The 21,584-nt window shown below is 39.0% G+C and overlaps 1 protein-coding gene across 1 annotated transcript; it reads right to left on the reverse strand.

Annotated features, from left to right (window-relative positions):
- Window positions 1–1,840: 1,840 nt before the first annotated feature.
- LOC129707439 (biogenesis of lysosome-related organelles complex 1 subunit 4-like) lies at window positions 1,841–21,162 on the reverse strand. Its single transcript, XM_055652469.1, has 5 exons — window positions 20,778–21,162; window positions 12,223–12,294; window positions 6,007–6,108; window positions 2,881–3,012; window positions 1,841–2,641 (listed from the first exon to the last, which is right to left on the reverse strand). The coding sequence occupies exons 1-5, from the start codon at window positions 21,108–21,110 to the stop codon at window positions 2,522–2,524; spliced, it is 759 nt and encodes a 252-aa protein (XP_055508444.1). The 5' UTR covers window positions 21,111–21,162; the 3' UTR covers window positions 1,841–2,521.
- Window positions 21,163–21,584: the final 422 nt, after the last annotated feature.

The raw sequence follows: 21,584 nt of genomic DNA on the forward strand, positions 1-21,584 counted from the left end.
CTGCATTGATTGAAATACTAAAGGCTATATACAAGTTGTTACACATTTCTGAAAATCAAGTTCACTCACTGACTAGGTTATGGCTTCCCTTTAGTATGACTGGATTCTTAAGCGCATTAAGAATCAAGAGTCCTTCACCTAGTGTGGATCCTTTTCTGTTCTTAGAAATTAAAAAGGTAAAACTAATTTGTAATAGAAAGAGGGACCATTTTGTACAAAATACTGAAATTGCCACTAATTTTCAACAAAACACTTGCATTGGTTAAATTATAAAATCAGAGTCACTGGCACAAGCTTTTTATTAAGTTAGCTATGGTTTTAAATAGATAATTCATTGGTGACTATTTCAATTTATGAACTAGCTGTAGCATATTAACTGAAAAGTATGAACAGGTTAATGGTGTATGGGTGCTACTAAAACGTAGGCAAACATATTAGTTTTATCACAATTGGAAATCCGTGCATCAGCTATCACAAGGTAAATTTTAAATGCACTGGTACAGTTCATACTTTTGACTAAATAACTGGCATCTGTAAAGTACTCTCGTCAATCAATATGATTTAACCTTTTCTACAAAAATTGTCTTCTATTCAGATTAAATTAAATACCAGAAAACATTAGCAAAGTTGCACAATATAAAATATTTTTCCCATAAATTGACAATCCTGAGCCACTTTCAAAAGTGAGATTATATTGAAATTGTACCATAAATGTATATCTTTAATGTAGGTAAATATTCGTGCTTTAAAAAGTAATTTTCTCACTAACCTAATTGATAGCTAATCATTTAAGTCTTTCAGTTTAATTTAAATGCAAAATGTACATTGATAAATTAGTGAATGGCAAAAGTTATACCGCATTAATTGGATAATAAAGAGACAATTTAAAACAAATTACAGCATTGATCAAGTGGCAATACAAGTAATGCTCAATAGTTTTACACCTCTACATTGGTACAGCATACACAATAATTCTGTCTGCAAACAAATTTGACATTACACCTGGAGTCAATTTACAAAGTAACAATGATCTCAATTTTAATTCAAAGACATCAGCACAAAACATTATGCAGAAGACAAATTACTGTTGGTCATTTTCACCACCATTGGTAGGAAAACGTTTGGAAAGGTTTGAGCAATTTGCTGTTATAAATTCCATACGTTAGTGATAACTTCACTTTTAAAAACAGGATCAAATTTTGGTTAGTGGCCCAATCCATATTTTTAAGGCTGATTTTATCACATTTATCACAATGCCAATTTTGTCTTATTAAATACTTAACAATCCTTTCAAACTATTTCCTTTTCTTGTCTAGTTTGTCATTTACAACTGCTGCTAGAGGTTTGGCTATGGCTGCATTACTTAACAGGAACAGATGCTTTCTGTACCTCAACTGCTGGGCAAAAATTACATGTTAAATTGACAAGTGTGTAGTGTTTCCATGATATAAAACTGATCCTATTGAATTTATAACATCAATGTTGGAGAATTATGCTGTTAGGATAAATATCTGAATAAAATGAATCATTTTACCATTAACTGCTTTACAAAATAACTATATTTTTAGACTTTCTATTGCTTCCATTATATTCTTATTTTGATTTTAAAGCTCTGCTTTTTAAGCTAAGTGGCAGTTGACCTTTGTTTTTCTAGAAAATAAAATTCCAAAAGCAGGAAAAGTATTGTATTCATAAACTTGAACCAATTAACATAGATATTAAGTCACAGTGTTATGATTATTCAGGAATACTCCAGTAAATACTGTTAGAATTTAGATTATATGTTCATGCTTGGTATTTTTAAGCATGCATGTGAAAACTTTCCGTTTTTTAAGACACCTTTATCTTGAAGCACACTGCTGTCAATCCATCACTGAATTTATTTGTTCATAATATTTCTTGCATTGAAAGACAAACACCCCAATATTGCGTTGCCTTGGCCAGGCGATAGTTTTAAACTTTATGTTGCACTTAATATGCTGCCATGGTGGGTTGGAGCTACAACTTTAGACATTTTTTGATATTACAGGCCCATTACCGATTTTCCGGCATCCTTGTTTCCAGAACCTTTCTGGATAATCCACTTCGGTAGACCAACAGAGGTCACAGCCTCTCAAGGATTCCAACAGTATAGGCTACGGGCCTGCATAGTCGGCCTCTGAAATCAGCCCTGGCCCGCCGATCATTATGGAAGTCTCAATGAGGTCGGGATTGGCGCCACAGTGTCGGGGGGACTTCCGAGGAGATTTTGAGTGCACTCTCATAATTGTATTTGGATTTAAGGAGGTGCTAGATCACAGTTGCTGGAAAATCAGTGGTGGAGCTGTACTACTGATTTACAGTATTCAACCCCATTAATCCAAGTGTCTTCATGCGTCCGCTTTGTACTTCAAGAGTTATTTCACATGATATCCATAATTTCAATTAAGCGATTTCCAGGTCAAACTAGGTGGACAAACTGTACAAGACTTGCAATAATGTCCATGTCAGCATGAACAGTGACCTCTTAAGCAATCGATAGTTATGAATTGTTTGGTTTGAAGAATGTCCTATTGGGATTTGCAGGAAAATATGCTTCAGTTCGATATAGGTTGGGTAGCTCGTATGTTAAATTCTGTTGGTTAAGAAGGTTTTGGTTTTTCTGCATGAGAACAATAATGAGAAAGTAATTGAAATGCAATGGTTGGATTATTGCTGGTTTTAAATAAACAAATAGTGCAAATTTCCATTGCATTTATCACCCATCACCAATTTACCCCACCCCCTGAAAAGATAATTCCCCTTACTTGTTAATAATGAACACATAATTAAGCAATTGAATTGTTAACATTTATAAATAAAACTTTGTGGTTTATGTATGGGTTCTGTGCTTTCACTTACATTCACAAAAGGTGCATTGATTGAATGCAGAAATTTGCAAACACCACGGGACAAGTTGCTGCAATCTTTTTCTGCCTGAACCACTTGCTCTTCTAGCGTAGCTGCACTCTGTTCAACCATCTTCACAAAAATCTGCAAAAGATAAATACTTATACTGTAATAATTTATGGCAAAGAATATTTTTCATCTGACAGCTGTCATTAGTTTGTTCAAATTACCTTGCCTGGGAAAATAGGTTATTTGCTGTTTCTCCTATCCATTTCACCGAGTTAAATTATGGGCAGCAATTTGTTCAAAGCAGCAGGTTGTGCCTACTGAAATTAGATGAAGAACTGGGTAAAAGATCTAAGAACACTGAATAGGTAATTTGAAATGCTAATAAAAGGACAATAAAATGAATTAAGGGGAGTTATTTCAGTTCTTTATTCAAACTTAACTCTTAGCCAATTCCATTATAAAGCAAGGCATACACTGCAGGATAAATTCCCAATTCTTATAAAATGGTAACTGACAATGTTCAGCTATGATTGGCATCTTTGCTCCAATTGTCCTGGGTCTGCTTTAGTCACCTTAGAACCAGCAAAATCCAAATAGAAGCAAGTCATCCTCGAACTCAGGATTGCCTTAGTATTCATCTTTGAGATGATGGAAGTAATTTTATATTAAAACTAGGCAATGCCTATCTCCATTCATAGCTAATGCTTCCAAATATTGGCTTAAAAAAATCATTTCAAAAGAATTAATTACTTGACTATTTTCATAACTCATTTCAACAAGCTAATGATTTGAACAAAATCAACTCCGTATGCAGCACAATCAACAATACATACATTCACATGAAGATTCACAAGCTGTAAGTATTTGCTTCAAGTCAACAAAAGGTACCATGTTCTAAAATCAAAAGGAAAACTTAAGGACAAATTAACTGGATAACATTTCCAAATTCCAAGATGGCATCCCATAAAATAGTGATAATTGATTCAGAGAGTGAAACATAGGAGTTAATCCAAAATTTAATTAATCTCTAGTATGATCATTTTTTTTCCAATGATGAATCTGTTCCAATGTTTTTTCAAAAGAGCATTTTGTGGATGTAAATAAATAATGGGCTCTCATGTGAATTAAAATCTTAAATTAACAGAAGTTTTAGCCAACATAAATATGAATACCGATAATTTACATCTTTGGAACAGATCAGAAGTTTAAGTCCTAAAGTTGTTTTTGAAAAAAGGCAATTTAATTGAAAGTTGGCCAAGTCTTAGGCATCTATTGAAGATTTACCCAGCACTTTTGCAGGTGAAATTTGTTCTCTCTTCCATTTCTCCCCCTTTCCCCTCACACCTCAAGATTTTTCAAGGCTTCAGGTTCACATATCTGAACAAAATAATGAAAAACAGCCACGTCATTGGCCCAAACCAATATTCTTTGTCAATTTGTGTAATTATATTATCAATTAACATGTAAATATACAACATTAAATCCAATTATTTTTAAGCATTAAACTCAAATCGCAATGATCACCTTTTAAGCTACAATTTATTTAGAAAAGCCAAGCTAATAGTCCAAGGAAAAACATGAATTGATTAATGGCATCAAAGAGATAAGCCATTGTATCGTTGATAATACAATTTTAATATGACGTTCCCATTTATACATTTTTGGGTGGACGACGTTGGACATTTATTGTCCACCACCAACTATTGAATTGGAAACGCAGGTAAGAATCAATCATCTTTGTCAACAATTTTATTTTATGCAACATTATGAATTGAGGTGGGGGGGGGGGGGGGGGAAGCATTGATATGCAGAGAAATGTACAACGCTACAGTTTGATGATGAAATTTAATCTGGAGAAATCCTGCAAGCCATATTATGCAGCAAAATACTTTTAAAAAGGGTTGCCGGGAAATTTAAAGACTGCAACCGGGTCAATAGTACATTGCAGTAATTTAAAATTCAAACTGGAATGTTAACATAACAATATACATTGGATTGGGGAGAAGAAACGTTTCAATACAGCATTTGTAATGTCATTCTTAAACATGGAAAGTCAAATTAGGAAACTGCTATAAAACTGACAGTTGTTGGGAATCTATATGTAGGGATGTTATTGCAGGACTAAAATAATTAGGCTAAGGCAATGGGTCTCATGAAAGGGAAATAGTGTTGACAATTTTTGGGGCAGTTTTATGTATAATTAAGATTCATTGTCAAATCAGTGGAGGTGAAGTATCTGGATTTGTAAATGACATTGGACATGGCGATACAAAAACAGTTGCACAATATAGACTAACAGGGTTTCAGGTAAAATACGGATAGAGGATTTGCAAAATGAGGAATAAATGGATGACTGTTTGGCAGATCATTAAAAGAAAAATATAGAATTGCATTCCTGGTTCTTAAACCAAATTAATCTATTGAAATATAAAACAGGGACTAACTGGGCAGAAGCTGAGAAGCCATTTTCTCCAGCTGGTGTATCTAGACCCAGCAGGCACAGTCCAAGAATAAAGTGGTCAGCCATTAAGGGCGAAATAAACAAGTTCTTCCTTCGACGAGTCTTATGATTTATTTATTTTTGCGCAACCTTCTCTCCAAGTCCAGAAGATAAGTTCAGTACATTCAAGGTTGAGACTGAGATTTGTGGACACTTAAGGAATCGAGGAAGGTAAAAAACTGAGCAAAAAAAGTCGAGTGAATGAGCAAGTTCAATGCCTATTTGTTCTTTAAAGGGAATTAAAAGTAAAACATTTTAAGAAATTGCAAACCATTGTCAAAATCCTGAAGTGTTTCTTTTCTTTTCCAACCCATCTTTCAGTTATCTTCTTGTTAATTGAATCAATGGGCAATGTAGACTAAAGAATTATCCACAATACTATTTTCTAATTAAGTCACTGTTTCCTATCAAAACACTAAACAACAGCACATATATTGGAGAGCCTCAAAGGGTAATAATCATCTAAAATTGGTATCGAAGAATCTGAAAAACCTACTTCTAACATCCTCATGCATGATTCACACTACATCCATGCCATAGCACCTCCATCTGAAGTTTCTATGTGCATTTGAGATTCAGAATTGTAATTTCACATGGTGTTAGAAAAGTACTTCAAAATCATTACAAACCTCCATTTTATCAATCTTTGCATACACCTCCTTCATTTCTAGTGCCTTGTCTTTTATTTTTGGTATATTTTCATCCAAAATTTGCGAGGAATCATTTCGAATCTATGAGAAATAGAAATATACAAGCGATTTAGCTACAGAACATTTGAATGCAATTGCTTAATATAAATATACTCTTTTGAAGGATTTTCTTTAAATTAATTTCTTCATTAAAATATCCCAAGACCTGTGTCAAGTTCTGAGTATTCCTGTTAGTGAGTACACTTCCAATTGAAAATATTCTAATGACATGCAGTTTGCTTCATTTTCAATACTTTTGATGAGTTTTGCAGAGAATAAAATGATAAACCACCTTTCTAATTTGAGTCAAGCCTGCACATTGGTCACCATTTTCCAGTATGAAAGTATCCCATCTTTTCACTGTTTATCAGATTAAAATGATAACTAGAAAGGTATTTCATTTTATTCTGTGCAAAATACATCAGGATTATTGATGGAAGTAATACAAACAAAGATAGTGATATGTTTCTGCTAAAGAAATGCTTACCTTTAAACGCCTGTAAAATAAAATTACTTTGATTTGGATTAAAAAATGAAGCAAAGTGGTGCCTAGACAATCCAAATGTGGTAATCAAGAAGTTACTTCCAAGTGGTCCCCAACTGTAAAGCAAGAATGAACTGCATGGGACATTCACGGGTTAAGGCCAGATCCGCTGCATACAAGTGAAACGATCCAGAGGTACAAGAGGACCCACTATGATCTACACAAAGCCATCAAGGATGCCAAGAGACAATACCGGGACAAATTTGAGTCCCAGTATAATCACTTGGGACACATGGAGAATGTGGCAAGGCTTGAATAAGATAAATGACTGCAAAGCAAGGTCAGGCAACATCATTGGTGATAGTGCGACCACCCGATTAACTGAATGTTTTCTATGCTCGCTTCGAGCAGAAGGTGACATCTGGCATTTCAGACTCAAGTGTACCTCTCCCCAGGGTGACTGTTGCAGAGGTTAGATTGGTCTTCCTGAAAAGCAACTGGCCCAGATGGAATTCCTGGCCATGTACTTAGTAGCTGCATGGACCAGCTAGTCGGAGTATTTGCGGACATTTTTAATCTCCCTACTCCGTTCTCAGATACCCACCTGAAGACCACCATCATCCCAGTGCCGAAGAAAAGCAAGACCTCATGCCTAAACTACATCATGAAATATTTTGTGAGGCTGGTTATGGAACGCATTAAATCCAGTCTACCCAGCAGCCTTGACCCACTGCAGTTCGCCTACCCCCGCAACAGACTCCTATTTGTAGAGTCTGCCTTTAATACCATCCAAACTTGCATGACTTGGTGTCAGCACCTATCTCTGCAACTGGATCTTCGACTTCCCAACCAACATAGTGTATTCAGACCCCTTCACTTTTTCCACATTTTGTTACAGCCTTATTTTAAAATGGATTAAATTATTTTTTTTTATCATCAATCTACACACAATACCCTAGAATGAAGAAGGGAAAACAGGTGTTTAGAAATATTTGCAAAGTAATAAAAAAGAAATAACAAATATCACACTTACATAAGTATTCAGACCCTTTGCTATGACACTCAAAGTTGTGCTTAGGTGCATCCTGTTTCCATTGATTATCCTTGAGATGTTTCTACAACTTGATTGGAGTCCACCCGTGGTAAATTAAATTGATTGTACATGATTTGGAAAGGCACACACCTGTCTATATAAGGTCCCACAGTTGACAGTGCATGTCAGAGCAGAAACCAAGCCATGAAGACTAAGGAATTGTCCATAAACATCCAAGACAGGATTATGTTGAGACACAGATCTAGGGAAGGGTATAAAACAATTTCTGCAGCATTGCAGGTCCCGAAGAGCACAGTGGCTTCCGTCATTCTTAAATGGAAGAACTTTGGAACCACCAGGATTCTTCATAGAGCTGGCCGCCTGGCCAAACTGAACAAAATGTGGAAAAGAGAAGGGCCTTGGTGAGGAAGGTGACCAAGAACCCGATGGTCACTGACAGAGCTCCAGAATTCCTTTGTGGAGATGGGAGAACCTTCCAGAAGGACAAATATATCTGCAGCACTCCACCAATCAGGCCTTTATGGTAGAGTGGCCAGACAGAAGCCACTCCTCAGTAAAAGGCACATGACAACCGGCTTGGTGTTTGCCAAAAGGCACCTAAAGGACCATGAGAAACAAGATATTCTGGTCTGATGAAACCAAGATTGAACTCTTTGGCCTGAATGCCAAGCGTCACGCCTGGAGGAAACCAGGCACCGCTCATCACCTGGACAATACCATACCTACGGTGAAGCATGGTGGTGGCAGCATCATGCTGTGGGGATGTTTTTCAGCAGCAGGAACTGGGAGAGGGAAAGATAAATGGAACAAAGTACAGAGAGATCCTTGATGAAAATCTGCTCCATAGCGTTCAGGACCTCAGATTAGGGCGTAGGTTCACCTTAACGACCCTAAGCACCATCCAAGACAACACAGGAGTGGCTTCTTGAGAAGTCTGTGAATGCCCTTGAGTAACCCAGCCAGAGCCCGGACTTGAACCCAATCGAACATCACTGGAGGGACCTGAAAATAGCTGCGCATCGACACTTCCCATCCAGCCTGACAGAGCTTGAGAGCACATGCAGAGAAGAATGGGAGGAATTACCCAAATACAGGTCTGCCAAGCTTGTAGCGTCATACCCAAGAAGACTTGAGGCTGTAATCACTGCCAAAGGTGCCTCAACAAAGTACTGAGTAAAGGGTCTGAATACTTACGTAAATGTGATATTTCAATTATTTATTTTTAATTTCTAAACACCTGTTCTCACTTTTTTATTATGGGGTATAGTGTGCATGATGATGAAACATTTTTTTTAATCCATTTTAGAATAAGGCTGTAACGTAACAAAATGTGGAAAAAGTGAAGGGATCTGAATACTTTCTGAATGCACTGTATTGATCTGCAGCGCATCAATCAGTGAGGATAGGGAACAAATAATTCTCAGCATTGGTACTCCGCGAGTATGCGTTCTCAGCCCCCTTTACTCCTTGTACACTAGCGACTGTGCAGCCATGTACAAATCTAATTCGCAGGTGACACCACCATTGTGGGCCAGATTACAAATAATAATGATACAGAGTACAAGAAGGAGATCGAGAACCTCGTGTCCTGGTGTCAAGACAACAACCTTTCTCTCAATGACAGCAAGACAAAGGAGATAGTGATCAACTTCAGGAAGAGAAGCAGTACATACCCCAGTTTGCATTGGGTAGGAAGAACTGTAGATGCTGGTTAAACCGATGATAGACACAAAATGCTGGAGTAACTCAGCGGGACAGACAGCATCCCTGGAGAGAAGGTACACAATACTTCTCTCCAGTCATGCTGCCTGTCCCGCCGAGTTACTCCAGCATTTTGTGTCTGTCCCCAATTTACATTGATGGGGCCGAAGTAGAAATGATTGAAAACTTGATTTTCCTCTGAGTTAATATCACCAGCAACTCCTACAAGACCAACCATATTGAAGCAACGACCAAGAAAGCACACCAACACCTCTACTTCCTTAGAAGGCTTAGGAAGTTCAGCATGCCCCCGACAACTCTCACCAATTTCTACAGATGCACCATAGAAAGCACTTTATCAGGATGCATCACAGCTTGGTTTGGGAACAGTTCCATCCAAGACTGTAAGAAATTGCAGGGAATTGTGGATGCAGCCCAGGCCATCACAAACCAACCTCTCTTCTATTCACTCCATTTATACTTCACGCTGCCTTGCTACGGCCAGCAGCATAATCAAGGACGAGTCGCACCCTCACCACTCCCTCTTCTCCCCTCTCCAATCAGGCAAAATGCATAGACGTGTGAAAATGCACACCTCCCGATTCAGGGCAGTTTCTTCCCAGCTGTTATCAGGCAACTGAATCATCCTACCACAACCAGAGAGTAGTGCTGAAATACAATCAACCTCATTGGTGACCCTCAGACTATCCTTGATCTGACTTTGCTAGCTTTACCTTGCATGAAACGTTATTCCCTTATCATGTATCTATACACTGTCAATGTCTCAATTGTAATCATGTTGTTTTTCTACTGACTGGATAGCACGGAACAAAAGCTTTACACTGTACCTCGATACACATGACAATAAACTGAACTAAATTAAAACACAAAGTACTTGTGCTCTAACGGCAGGATTTGTGCTCAATTAAGAAAACCAAGCCCAAAACATTATCTAACTAAATACACCAACTTACAATAAATGACTCCAAATGCAAATAAAACCAAAAAGAAAATAAAGCAGCTATATTAATTAGCTCTTTTAATAAAACGAATCCTTTAGATGCAAGTATATCATTGGGGTTATCAAGTGGGCTCCTCTCTTCGTTGCAATGAGTTAGGCCCGCGACACCTCGGGAAAGCTCAACAGTTGGTTCTGGCGTCCCAGAACAACCCCCTCAACACCTGCTCTCACCACCTTTGCTGCCAGTATACTAAAGGAAGCTGCAGTCAGATAGCTCACTCTAACAAATGCTAAACACCTGGAACCTATCTTCCACTAATCATAGCCCATCATTAAGCTTGTACCATCACAAATATCACCCTTGCATAAGTACACTTGCACTGACTACAATTACAAAGAAATACACAAACTGCATGTCATACATTTCCTTTCTGTCCCCAACTGACACTATTTCTTCCCCACCAAATCCACCTACTGCCATGCTCTGCTGCCTCTGACATTCACTTTACAGCCTGATCAAACTCTGTCCACAAATTCCAAGCTGTCCAAATAACGACATTGTCGATCTCGCTATGAAACCTCTGCAACCCACCTTTACCGGACGTACTCTTGATCTCCATCCTCGCTGCCCAACTTCTGCTGCCAACTCTGCATATCTAAGCCTTTTCCTTTCATAAGCCTCATCCACTTGTTCTGCTCTTTCACAAGATTTAGTTCTCCAGTACCTCAAATGTTGCAATAATGTTACAAAAACAGTGTGGGGATGGGTACTTACCTACTAAGTATTCCAGAGAAGGTTTAGGGATGTGATTTAAGTATATGTAACATTTTAATGTTTTAGATTTAGGGCAAAAGAAAGGTGCTGGCTGATATTATCACAGGTGTGAAATCCCATTCCTTCTAATTGGCGACTTAAAAAATCAAGCTTTTATTTATTGCTTTCCTTGAACCTCATTATATTTCTCTATTATTATATTTTTGAATCCCGCTTTTACATATGCCGAGTTTTACTTCCTGATTTAAACTCGTATGTGGTCGCACTAAGGAGTCTTCAATCTGATCAGTTAAAATGCAGTACAGCTGCTTTTTCTGATCACAGATAACCCAAATCCCCTGTGATTGGTTTGACTGATCAATATCACTTACTGCAGCAAATGGAAAATCAAGGTTAAGGCTATGCAATTAGGTCTTATTGTTTGTTTTATACCAAGATGTTTTATAGGGGAGCAACCGAGGCAGGTGCATACTCTGGGTAATTATATAGATAACAATGTACTAAAAAAATTCAGATTGAATAAATACATTTCTTTGATGCAAAACCAAACTGGAAGATATTGTAATTTTCCACATGCAAGCCGCCAAAAAATAAACTGCTGTAAGAGCTCAGCGCATCAAGCAGCACAGACGCTCACACAGATGCCGCTTGACCAGCCTGCTACTTCCTGCAGTTTATTTTTTGGCACCACCTTTCAGCATCTGTAGTCTCTTGTTCCTCGTTGTCAACTGTATGGTTTATACTCTAAATTTCTATGAGGATATAAATATACAATAATTCAGGATCCCTTATAAATGTCATTTATATACTATAAATATAAAATATCCTCATGCTGTCCATTTTGCTACCAGCAAATATCTTAATGCAATAAAATCTCAATACATTGTTTATTCTGCACTTTCGATGTCCTAACAATGTCCTCTGCTGTGAATAATATAACAATGTTTTAGATTAGATTAGATTAGACTTTATTAATCCCCTTATTCAGGGGAAATTCAGATGTCCTTGCAGCAAACTAATAAAAATACAACATAGCATTCAAGAAGAAATTCAACACCAAAACACAAAAACATCCCCACTGTGGGGGAAGGCACAAAGTCCAGTCTTTTACCCTTTTAAAATTGTGATGAATAAATTAGCTATGTTATGTAATTCTTACTGATTTATAAAGTAAAACTTACCATGTCAAGCATCCCACAAAATTCATCCAATCGGATTAACATTTCTTCAATGCTCTCTTCAAGCTCCTTGGCCTACATATGGAAAAAGACACAAACAGGATGTACCAAGATTGGTAAAAGATTTGACACCCTAATTGCCTCAAATTCCATTTTTGAGTTGTTAGAAGAGAAGGACGGACTGTCATTCCACCAATGATGATCAGAATATTTATTGTACATCGCCTTAGGCAGAGGAAACTATTATGTCAGATTTGAAACAAAATCAAACCAGTGAATAAGAGAAATCCTTGCGGATTCAACTCTCAATGCAGCATATTGAATGTATATTCTTGGCTGGCAATATACTGTACTCTTCCAAATGAGGCATTAACATAAAAGTATGATATATCTATTTGCGTGGATGTAAAAGATTAATTGGCATAATTCAGAGGATGAATTTCTGTGTCTTTGAACCAACAATCTTTAATCAATAGTATACATGCAGCAAACATTTGCTGCTTTGTGTACATTACCAATAGTTGTGACTTATTATTCTCTGAAATGGTGGTAGTCCGAAAGTCATGAAGGGCGATAAAATTTGAGTTTTCTCAAACATTATGGGCAAAATGAACAATATCACCACTTCCTCAGCACGAACCATTTCTACAATAATTATTCGAAATTAGATAATGTAAACATTCAGCAATAGTAAGGATGTGAAACAGTGTGAAATAAATGCAAACAATTCACATTTATTCATTTTAACATACTTCAATTCGGTCATTTTAATCATGTAACAAATTGGATTGTTCAACATGCAATAAAAAGGAATCTATTCCAGGTAAATAATTTAACAGCCACATAATCCAAAACAGATTTTTTGTTTCATGGACTCAAATACCATGGAGTTTCACAAGTCAATACGAAGTTTAGATTATGCCAGGTTTTTTTTTTTTTACAATGTGCAGCAAATAACAAACATCAATACTCTGATTTAGTTTATCATCATCTGGAGATGCAACATCATAAAGAACCGCCCCATGCAAAACATTTGAATTCATAAAATGAATCAAAACAAACAGACCAGGCAGCTGATTTCCTGAATGTCAAGAATTCATCAAGCAATCATAGAGTCTGATGAGTTTGTCATTTAGAGCACCCAAGATATAAAAATCTTTGGGTAAAGTGTATTTTCTAGAATAAAAATCTGGAAAAATTACAATAAAAAGCTTTGCAGTCAATGCTCCAGTTTGCAAACGGGCTGGATATGTTACAGAAACATTAAAGATCAAAATCAAGGATTAACTATGCTGTTTGGTCATTTGTATTCTGTGAGATATCTAGTTTCTTCATTTGTAACGGAAGTATTGTGAGGGAAACCATCACATAACGCATTGGAGCAATGATCCCCATTTTCAAAAGGGAAATCAGTCGTCATGGAGATCTTAGTTTCCATCTACAACCAGCATTTCATACAAATAATCAAAACAATTCTTGGATGAATTACTTTGTTCATTTGCAACACTAAGATCTATTTAATAAATAACTTTAAATGTTATTTTTTGAAAACAAATATTTGTTCACTGATTGTGCAATTGGACAGCCCAGAAATTTGGACTTTCAATGTCAAAATGGCAAACCTTTTAGCAAGGCAGAGATTTGGCTCAATTATTCAATCTTTTTTAAACATTTTAATGGCAAGGTAAACTCTGGCCTTACATAGATTTTAGTATGTGTTATTTTAATTAAGCCTGACCAAAATAAAACAAAACCAAATCTCAAATTGGAGATAAGTTTGAAAATACATGATATAAAAAATAGTGCTTTTATTTACGTACCTTGTTTTCTGGTATTCTAACACCATGTATCAAGTACACTGGCAGTGCGGAACAGGCACAAGAAATAATATAATCTGAGACCTTACCAACTTTGCATGTCTGGGTTTTATTGTTACTGCCCAAATGTTTACATTTGTATCTTCAGCATGGTAATATTATTTTTTTCTGGACCATTTTATCTGCCTTCCAAATAAAAACTGATTGGGAATCCACTGAACCTCTATAAATTGCTAATCTTGCATTCTACAATGGGGGAGAGATCTGACGTTCCACTAATTTGTGTAACAAATGAGTGCATAAGATTTCAAATGGTCTTATTTTTTTTTTTTTTAAATGAAGCAGGAAACAGCGATGGAATAATATGTAGGGTAGTGATGGTAATAATTTTTGTTAGTTAGTAAATGTGCTAGCTCCAAAAGATGGCCCTGATTTTTCTAAGCCCAGGCCTGTGCACATCTGCAGTTCCTTCCTGTACATTTTGTGGAACATCCCACACACTCACCTAGGATGAATGTGCAGGACTGATTTCACTAAGTACCTGACTGCTTTTGACAAATTGATTAAGAAGGAACTGCAGAAGCTGTAAAATCAAAGGTAGACAAAAGTGCACAACTGGTTTTTCTTCTGTCAAAGCAGTCACGGATTTTTAGTTTTTAAATGTCTTTGACAATAATAGGCACACAAAAGATGGTAAAATTGTAGTAAATAAGCCTCAGATTTGTACTTGAACTTTTAGTACTACATCAAGCCACAGAAAAGATCTTCTAACATCAGTCCACTGCAGTGAGGAAAGCACAATAAACTCAAGCGGCCTCAGGCAGATCAACAAGGAATGCCATCATATCAGAAGCATATGAATAGGTAGGTGGCTGGTGATTTGGAATATGTGCCCCAAGGGATTATGTAAAGAAAAACAAAGGCTAGATTCAAAGGTGCCAGCTGGTGTAGTCAAATTAAAGACGCAATAGATCTATTAATTTAGTCTTTGCACGAAGGAACTGCAGATGCTGGTGTAAACCGTAGACACAAAAAGCTGGAGTAACACAGCAGGACAGGCAGCATGTCTGGAGAGAAGGAATGGGTGACGTTTCAGGTCTGCCTGTCCCGCTGAGTTACTCCAGGTTTTTGTGTCTATGAACGTAGTCTGCAAGAGTTTCATCTCATGGTGGAGAAATATCACACAGAGGTCCACATAAATACCCTTTGCCCCCGTTAAATAATAGTTCATAAACACGTATGTTAGAGAATTGCATCCTTCATTTTTTGAATGTTACTATTGATAATAAATTTATAAGATTGAAATCACGCAAATAACCTATAGGTAGTTTTCATGTTATTTGATGTTTTTCCCTGCTCCAAACAAAGGTGGGTAAGGTCTGCACATTACAGCACCTGAATAAGTGTCAGCAGTACTAGATTGAATGCTATGATTCCAACAGACGACAAGGAAAACTTGCTAACTATAAATAAAAAATATGCTGGAAATGTTTCAGGTCAAATACATCTTTCAAAATTGTATCTGAAAATTCAGTTTCTCTCTATACAGATGTTGTTTGACAAAAGAGCATTTTCAGCAATTCTGAAACAGACCCACATTCATTATTCAACCATCAGCCCAGTTTTTACAAGTTTCATATTGCTAGGAGACAATGAATCCACAGTAATCTTCGAATGGTTCTATCGCCTCTTTCACAGAGAGATATAGATTTCCACCACCCTTTCAGCCTCTCCTCATAACTCCAGCACTCAGCCTCTCCTCATAACTCCAGCTTTGGCAACATCCACCTAAATCTCCTCTGCACCCGCTCTAGTACTATGATTGAAATGCACCACTGCATATGCTGATTATAATCTCAATTTTTCCAATAATTTGCCCATTGCCAATGTCATGAATATGTCTATTCCTTTCTGCATTGTTAAATAGCAGTGTAACATTCTTTATCTTCCAGTTGAAGGATATCCCTCCTGGAACTAAAGAGGTTTGGAAAATGACAGATGGTGTTGAATAATTATTTTCTTCTTAAGTAAAATCTATTTATTCTTAATTTCAATTAATACCTCCTTCCTCTTCCTGGTAATGTTTCTTGTTTTTCCACTCTGAGCTGCACTGTGCAACCCTAAATAAAATGGATTTCTCATTGTAAGCTAAGACTTGGGCCCATATTGCAATTACATTGGAGCAAACTCCTATTTCGAAGCGTTTTTCAGCATAGCTTAGTAGATGTTCAGATTTTGGCAAAATTCAAGTGTGAGGGAAGCAACTTTCTTCTTTGTAATGGATGAGCCCAGACGCTGCGCAATTTTAACCTTCCTCTTTGATCTTAATTTATTACAAACAGCTTTATTCTACCAATGGAACATTGGTCTAGTCCCCCTTTGGTCTAGTCTCCTTTAATTTTGTTATCTTCTCCACTATACAATTGTAAAGAGCGCATGGCACAACTATGAATTTGAGATCAATATATTTTAGTAACGCAGTTGGCAAGTAAAAATATTACTAATGAAGACCTTCGAAATAGCATGAGATCAAACTGCAAATAGCTGACTCTGACTCTTCATTGCAACTTTAACTTTGACACCGATGCTGGTCCCAGGATCACATGGCTCTAAAATCTTTGCAACTTCAACACTACAACTGTTCTGTGAATTTGAGTGGCCCACGATAAAAAATAACATAGGTTCGTGGTTTTCAATGTTCGCAAGCGCCTCTGATTTCTGAGCATTTGGAAACAGTGAAATATATTAAAAATCATTGAAAATTTTAAATCAGAAAAATATTTATAAACACACTAAGCAACAGTTAAAAATCTGGTAAAAATCTTTTAATCTAGCTTGCTCAATTCTTTGATGGTACCAGATGAGCAGACCTTCTGGAGTATTCTATGTTATTGTATTAATCTACAAACATTTAAAAACACATTTTAAAGATATGATACAGTAGAATCAATGTTTTCAGCAAACCAGTTAGTTTCAAGAGAGATCGGAAATCAAGGGACCAGTGAGTGAGTGGGAGCTTGGGAACCAGGGTCCCAATGGGAAGGGAGCATGGGAACATAGAACTGAGCTCAAATATTTGTGTCCAATAAGCAGAAAGAAGTGGGGAACTGGGGACCTGGTATGTTAATGGAAGCACAGGAATCCGTACTTGATAAGTCAGATACTGAACCTTTGGGGATTTCCTGACAGTCAGGTAGCAGATTATTAGAGTTTTACTGTCAGTTGAATGAAGAAAAATAAAACCTTAAAACCAACCTTTTAAACTAAGTCATCAACTCAATTGAAATGAACGGCACTGCAATAGATAATGCCAGCTAAGAATGATGTAAAGCTGAAAGACTCAATACAATTTTGTATCTTGCCCTTCGTATCAAAAGTGAGTAGAGTTCAGTGAGTTCTATAATTAATACGGTCTTTCCAGATATTGCAAGCCTGGTGTTTTTCTAGCATTCTCTATTCACCTTTATTCATGTCTACTCATGTTTATTCATTCTCTATTCATGTCTACTCAGCGGCTGTGGAAAGCATCTTGTCCGGAAATATCACGATTTGGTTTGGGAATTACTCTGCCCAGGACAAGAAGCCTCTGCAGTGAGTAGTGCGTTCGGCCGAACGCACTATGGGAACTCCACTCGCCCCCCTGCAGGAACTATACATCAGAAGGTGCAACTCCAGAGCCAACAAGATCATGGGAGACCTCTTCCATCCCAGCAACGGACTGTTCCAGCTGCTACAGTCAGGCAAACGCCTCCGTTGCCATGCTGTGAAAATGGAGAGGATGAGAAGGAGTTTCTTCCCAGAGACCATTAGGACTGTAAACTCCTAACTCACCAGGGACTAACTCTACTAAACCATTTTACTGTTGTGTGGTGTCTTTATAAAATTGCTGTTTTGTTTCTTCTTTTTTTTCCTCCCACAAGTATGTAATATGTGAATGTGTGATTCTGTTCCATTCTGTTTGTAGTTTGTTTGTTTTTTTGCACAATCCACGAGCATTGCCACTTTTCATTTCACTGCACATCTCGTATGTGTATGTGACAAATAAACTTGACTTGACTTGACTCACCAGTACTTTGTAATTGCCTTCTTCAAGGCTCTCAATAGTTCCGCCTGCTGGCATTCAATCAGGAAGCAAAGGATGTGTTAATGAAGTACATTTACCAATTTCAGGTTATCAATAGTTTAAATAATTTGATGGGCACGGAATTATGGCAGTTTTGAGGTGATTTTTATCCACTCCAGTTCTGTGGGTTTTGAAGTGGCTGCTGAGACCAATGTGGATTCTACAAGCACTGCCATGTTGGCGCATTCAGTTTGGGAGCTGTGTGCTCCTTTTTGCTTGGCTTCCACAAGCCTTTATAAAGAAATTTAAAGTTCTCAGTGCTCTACTGGATATTCTTTTTTTCCCATTTTGAGATGATTGTGAGAATATTGTCATAGCCAGGTTGTGATAACATCCTTATTGCAATTTATCCATCTTCCCGAATACTCACTTGCACCTCCTCCAACCTCATCTATTGTATCTGCTGTTCCAGGTGACAGAGCTCAAAGCAGATTGCCTGTTTTTAGAATCTGCTGTCAACGATGCCGCTTATGTGAGCAAAACAGAAAGTGTTGGAGGAACTCAGCGGGTCAGGCAGCGGGTGAAGAGGGAATGGACAGATGATATTTCAGGTCAGGACCCTTGTTCAATTATACTTTATTGTCACATGTACCGATGTACAGTGGACTGGTACAGGTACAGTTGATTGATTGGAGGAGAAAGCTGGAAAAGAGATGGGGGGGCAGGAACAATTGTAAGTGGATACAGGTGAGCAAGGTAAGTATAAGGGAAACACAAAGGAAAGAGAATGGTGGTGGGGTGGGGAGGGGAAAATATTGCTTGAAACTGGAGAATTATATGTTCATACCATTGGCTCGTAAGCTACCCAAGTGGAATACGAGATGCAGTTCTTCCAGTTGGCATATGGCCTCAATCTAGCAATGGAGGACGGTCGGTATGGGAATGAGAAGGGGAGTTAAAATGGTTAGCAACCAAGGAGCTCCAGCAGGTCTTAGACACAAAATGCTGGAGTAATTCATCGGAACAGGCAGCATCTCTATATAGAAGGAATGGGTGACGTTTCGGGTCGAGGCCCTTCTTCAGAATCTCAGTCAGAGGAGAGGGAGACACAGAGATAAGGAAGTGTAAGGTGTGAAAACATGACATCAAAGGGGGTCCAGTTCAAGGAAAATGTAGAATAGATCATTGTTAGCTAGGAGAAGACGACAACGAAGCATTGAGAGATAAAATGTAATCAAGGTGACAATCAGGCTGGTCAGAGAACTAGGAAGGGGGAGGGATGGAGAGAAGGAAAGCAAGGGTTATGTAAAGTTAGAAATGTCAATATTCATATCGCTGGGGTGTAAGCTGCCCAAGCAAAATATGAGGTGCTGTTCCTCCAATTTACGCTGGGCCTCACTCTGACAGTCAATATGGGAATGAGTGAAGTTTAAATGTTTAGCAACCGGCAGATCAGGTAGGTTTCGGCAGACTGAGCGGAGCTGTTCAGCGAAACGATTGCTGAGCCTGCGCTTGATCTCGCCGATATATACGAGTCCACACCTGGAACAGCAGATACAATAGATGAGGTTGGAGGAGGTGCAAGTGAACCTCTGCCTCATCTGAAAAGACTGTGGGGGTCTTTGGACGGAGTCGAGGGAGGATGTATAAGGACAAGTATTGCATCTCCTGCGGCCTGCGGTTGCAGGGGAAAGTACCTGGGGAGGGGGTGGTTTGGGCGGCAAGAGACGAGTTAATCAAGGAGTTGCAGAGGGAACGGTCTCTGCGGAATGCAGAAAGGAGTGGAGATGGGAAGATGTGGCTAGTGGTGGGATTCCGTTGGAGGTGGCGAAAATGTCGGAGGATCACAGAGGATAAGCTGTATGCGATGGCTGGGGGTAAAAGGTGAGGATGAAGGGGTCTCTGTCCCTGTTGCAACCGGGGGAAAGGGGGAGCAAGAGCATGAGCAGAGCTGTGAGATATCGAGGAGACACCTGTGAGGGCCTCATCTATGATGGAAGAGGGGAATTACCGTTCCCTAAAGAATGAGGACATCTCAGGTGTCCTGATATGGTCACATTGGCAGCACCAAATGTAGCAGATGAGGTTGGATAATGATATGATCATTGAATTTAAAAACTCCCTGGTCTGTTTCCATCAATGCTTTATCTCACCCCTCCCGTTCTCCCACCTCTCATTTACAGTTTCCCCCCTCCTCTACCCAGTCCTAAGAAGGGTCCCAATGGGAATCGTTGCTTGTCCCTTCCCTCCACAGATGCTGCCTGACCCACTGAGTTCCTCCAGCACTTTGTGTTTTGTGCAAGATTCCAGCATATGCAGTCTTGTGTCTCCCTCCATTGATGCCGAGTGACATTCGCATTGGGTGTCAGGGGTTATGGGGAGAAGTGAAGAGAATGGGGTTAAGGGGGAAAGATCAGCCATAATTGAATGGTGTAGTCGACTTTAATTCCGTTCCTATCACTTGTGAACTTGGGCTGCTGCCCGATTTCCAACATTGATTTTAAGATTTGCAGCTTCCAAACTATTTTGTCTTTGTAGGAATTTGATGTGAAATATAACGCAACTGCAGATAATCTTCATTACATTAAGGTTAAGGGTTTAGCTATGGTTGGCCGCATCAGGCCGAGCTGGCTCTGACCAGACCTAGGGTTTAGCTGACCAGACCTGACCAGACCTACCTCGCTGCAGGGATCAGCCCTCAGACTCGCCGCCAGCTCCTGCGCGTCCTGTCGCACCACCCAGCTCTGCATCTCTGCGGCCGAGGACACCGAGTGTGGGGCCCCGCTTCTCGCGTCCGGCGACACCGACTCCGGGCTCCTCCCGACCGGCGACACCGACTCTGGGCTCCCGCTCCACCGGGCCGGTGAGATGCACTCCGGCTCCGACACCGGGCTCCCCTGCTCTCCGGCCGGTGAGACACACTCCATGTCCGCTTCCGACACCGCCGGTGAGTCCAGCTCCGGCCTCCCCTTGTCTCCGGCTGCAGCCGCTGCGGCCGCGCTCGCCTCCATCACTGTGTGTGCGCAGCCTCTCAGCCCGTTGCCCCGGCGACGCCACGATCCCGGCCGCTCAGTCCCGTGTCTCCCCCTCCCGGGCTGCAGGTGGCGCTGCAGAGGCAGCACAGGCGACATCTGGCGGCGGGCGGGGGTGCAGGACAGAGGGTGCAGGAACAGCATCTCAAGTTCAAGTTCAAGTTCAAGTTCAAGTGAGTTTATTGTCATGTGTCCCTGTATAGGACAGTGAAATTCTTGCCTTGCTGCAGCACACAGAACATAGTAGGCATTTACTACAAAACAGATATTTCTGTTCAAAACAGATATAAAACAGAACATAGTAGGCATTTACTACAAAAATCTCATATTTCGCTTGTGTAGTTTACAACCCAGTGGTATGAATATTGAAGATAGACACGACAAGCTGGAGTAAGTCAGCAGGACAGGCTCCATCTCTGCTATTACCCATTTTCTGTTATTTGCACTTTATCA

Source organism: Leucoraja erinacea, chromosome 21 (genome assembly GCF_028641065.1).
Source record: "Leucoraja erinacea ecotype New England chromosome 21, Leri_hhj_1, whole genome shotgun sequence".
Lineage (NCBI taxonomy): Eukaryota > Metazoa > Chordata > Chondrichthyes > Rajiformes > Rajidae > Leucoraja > Leucoraja erinaceus.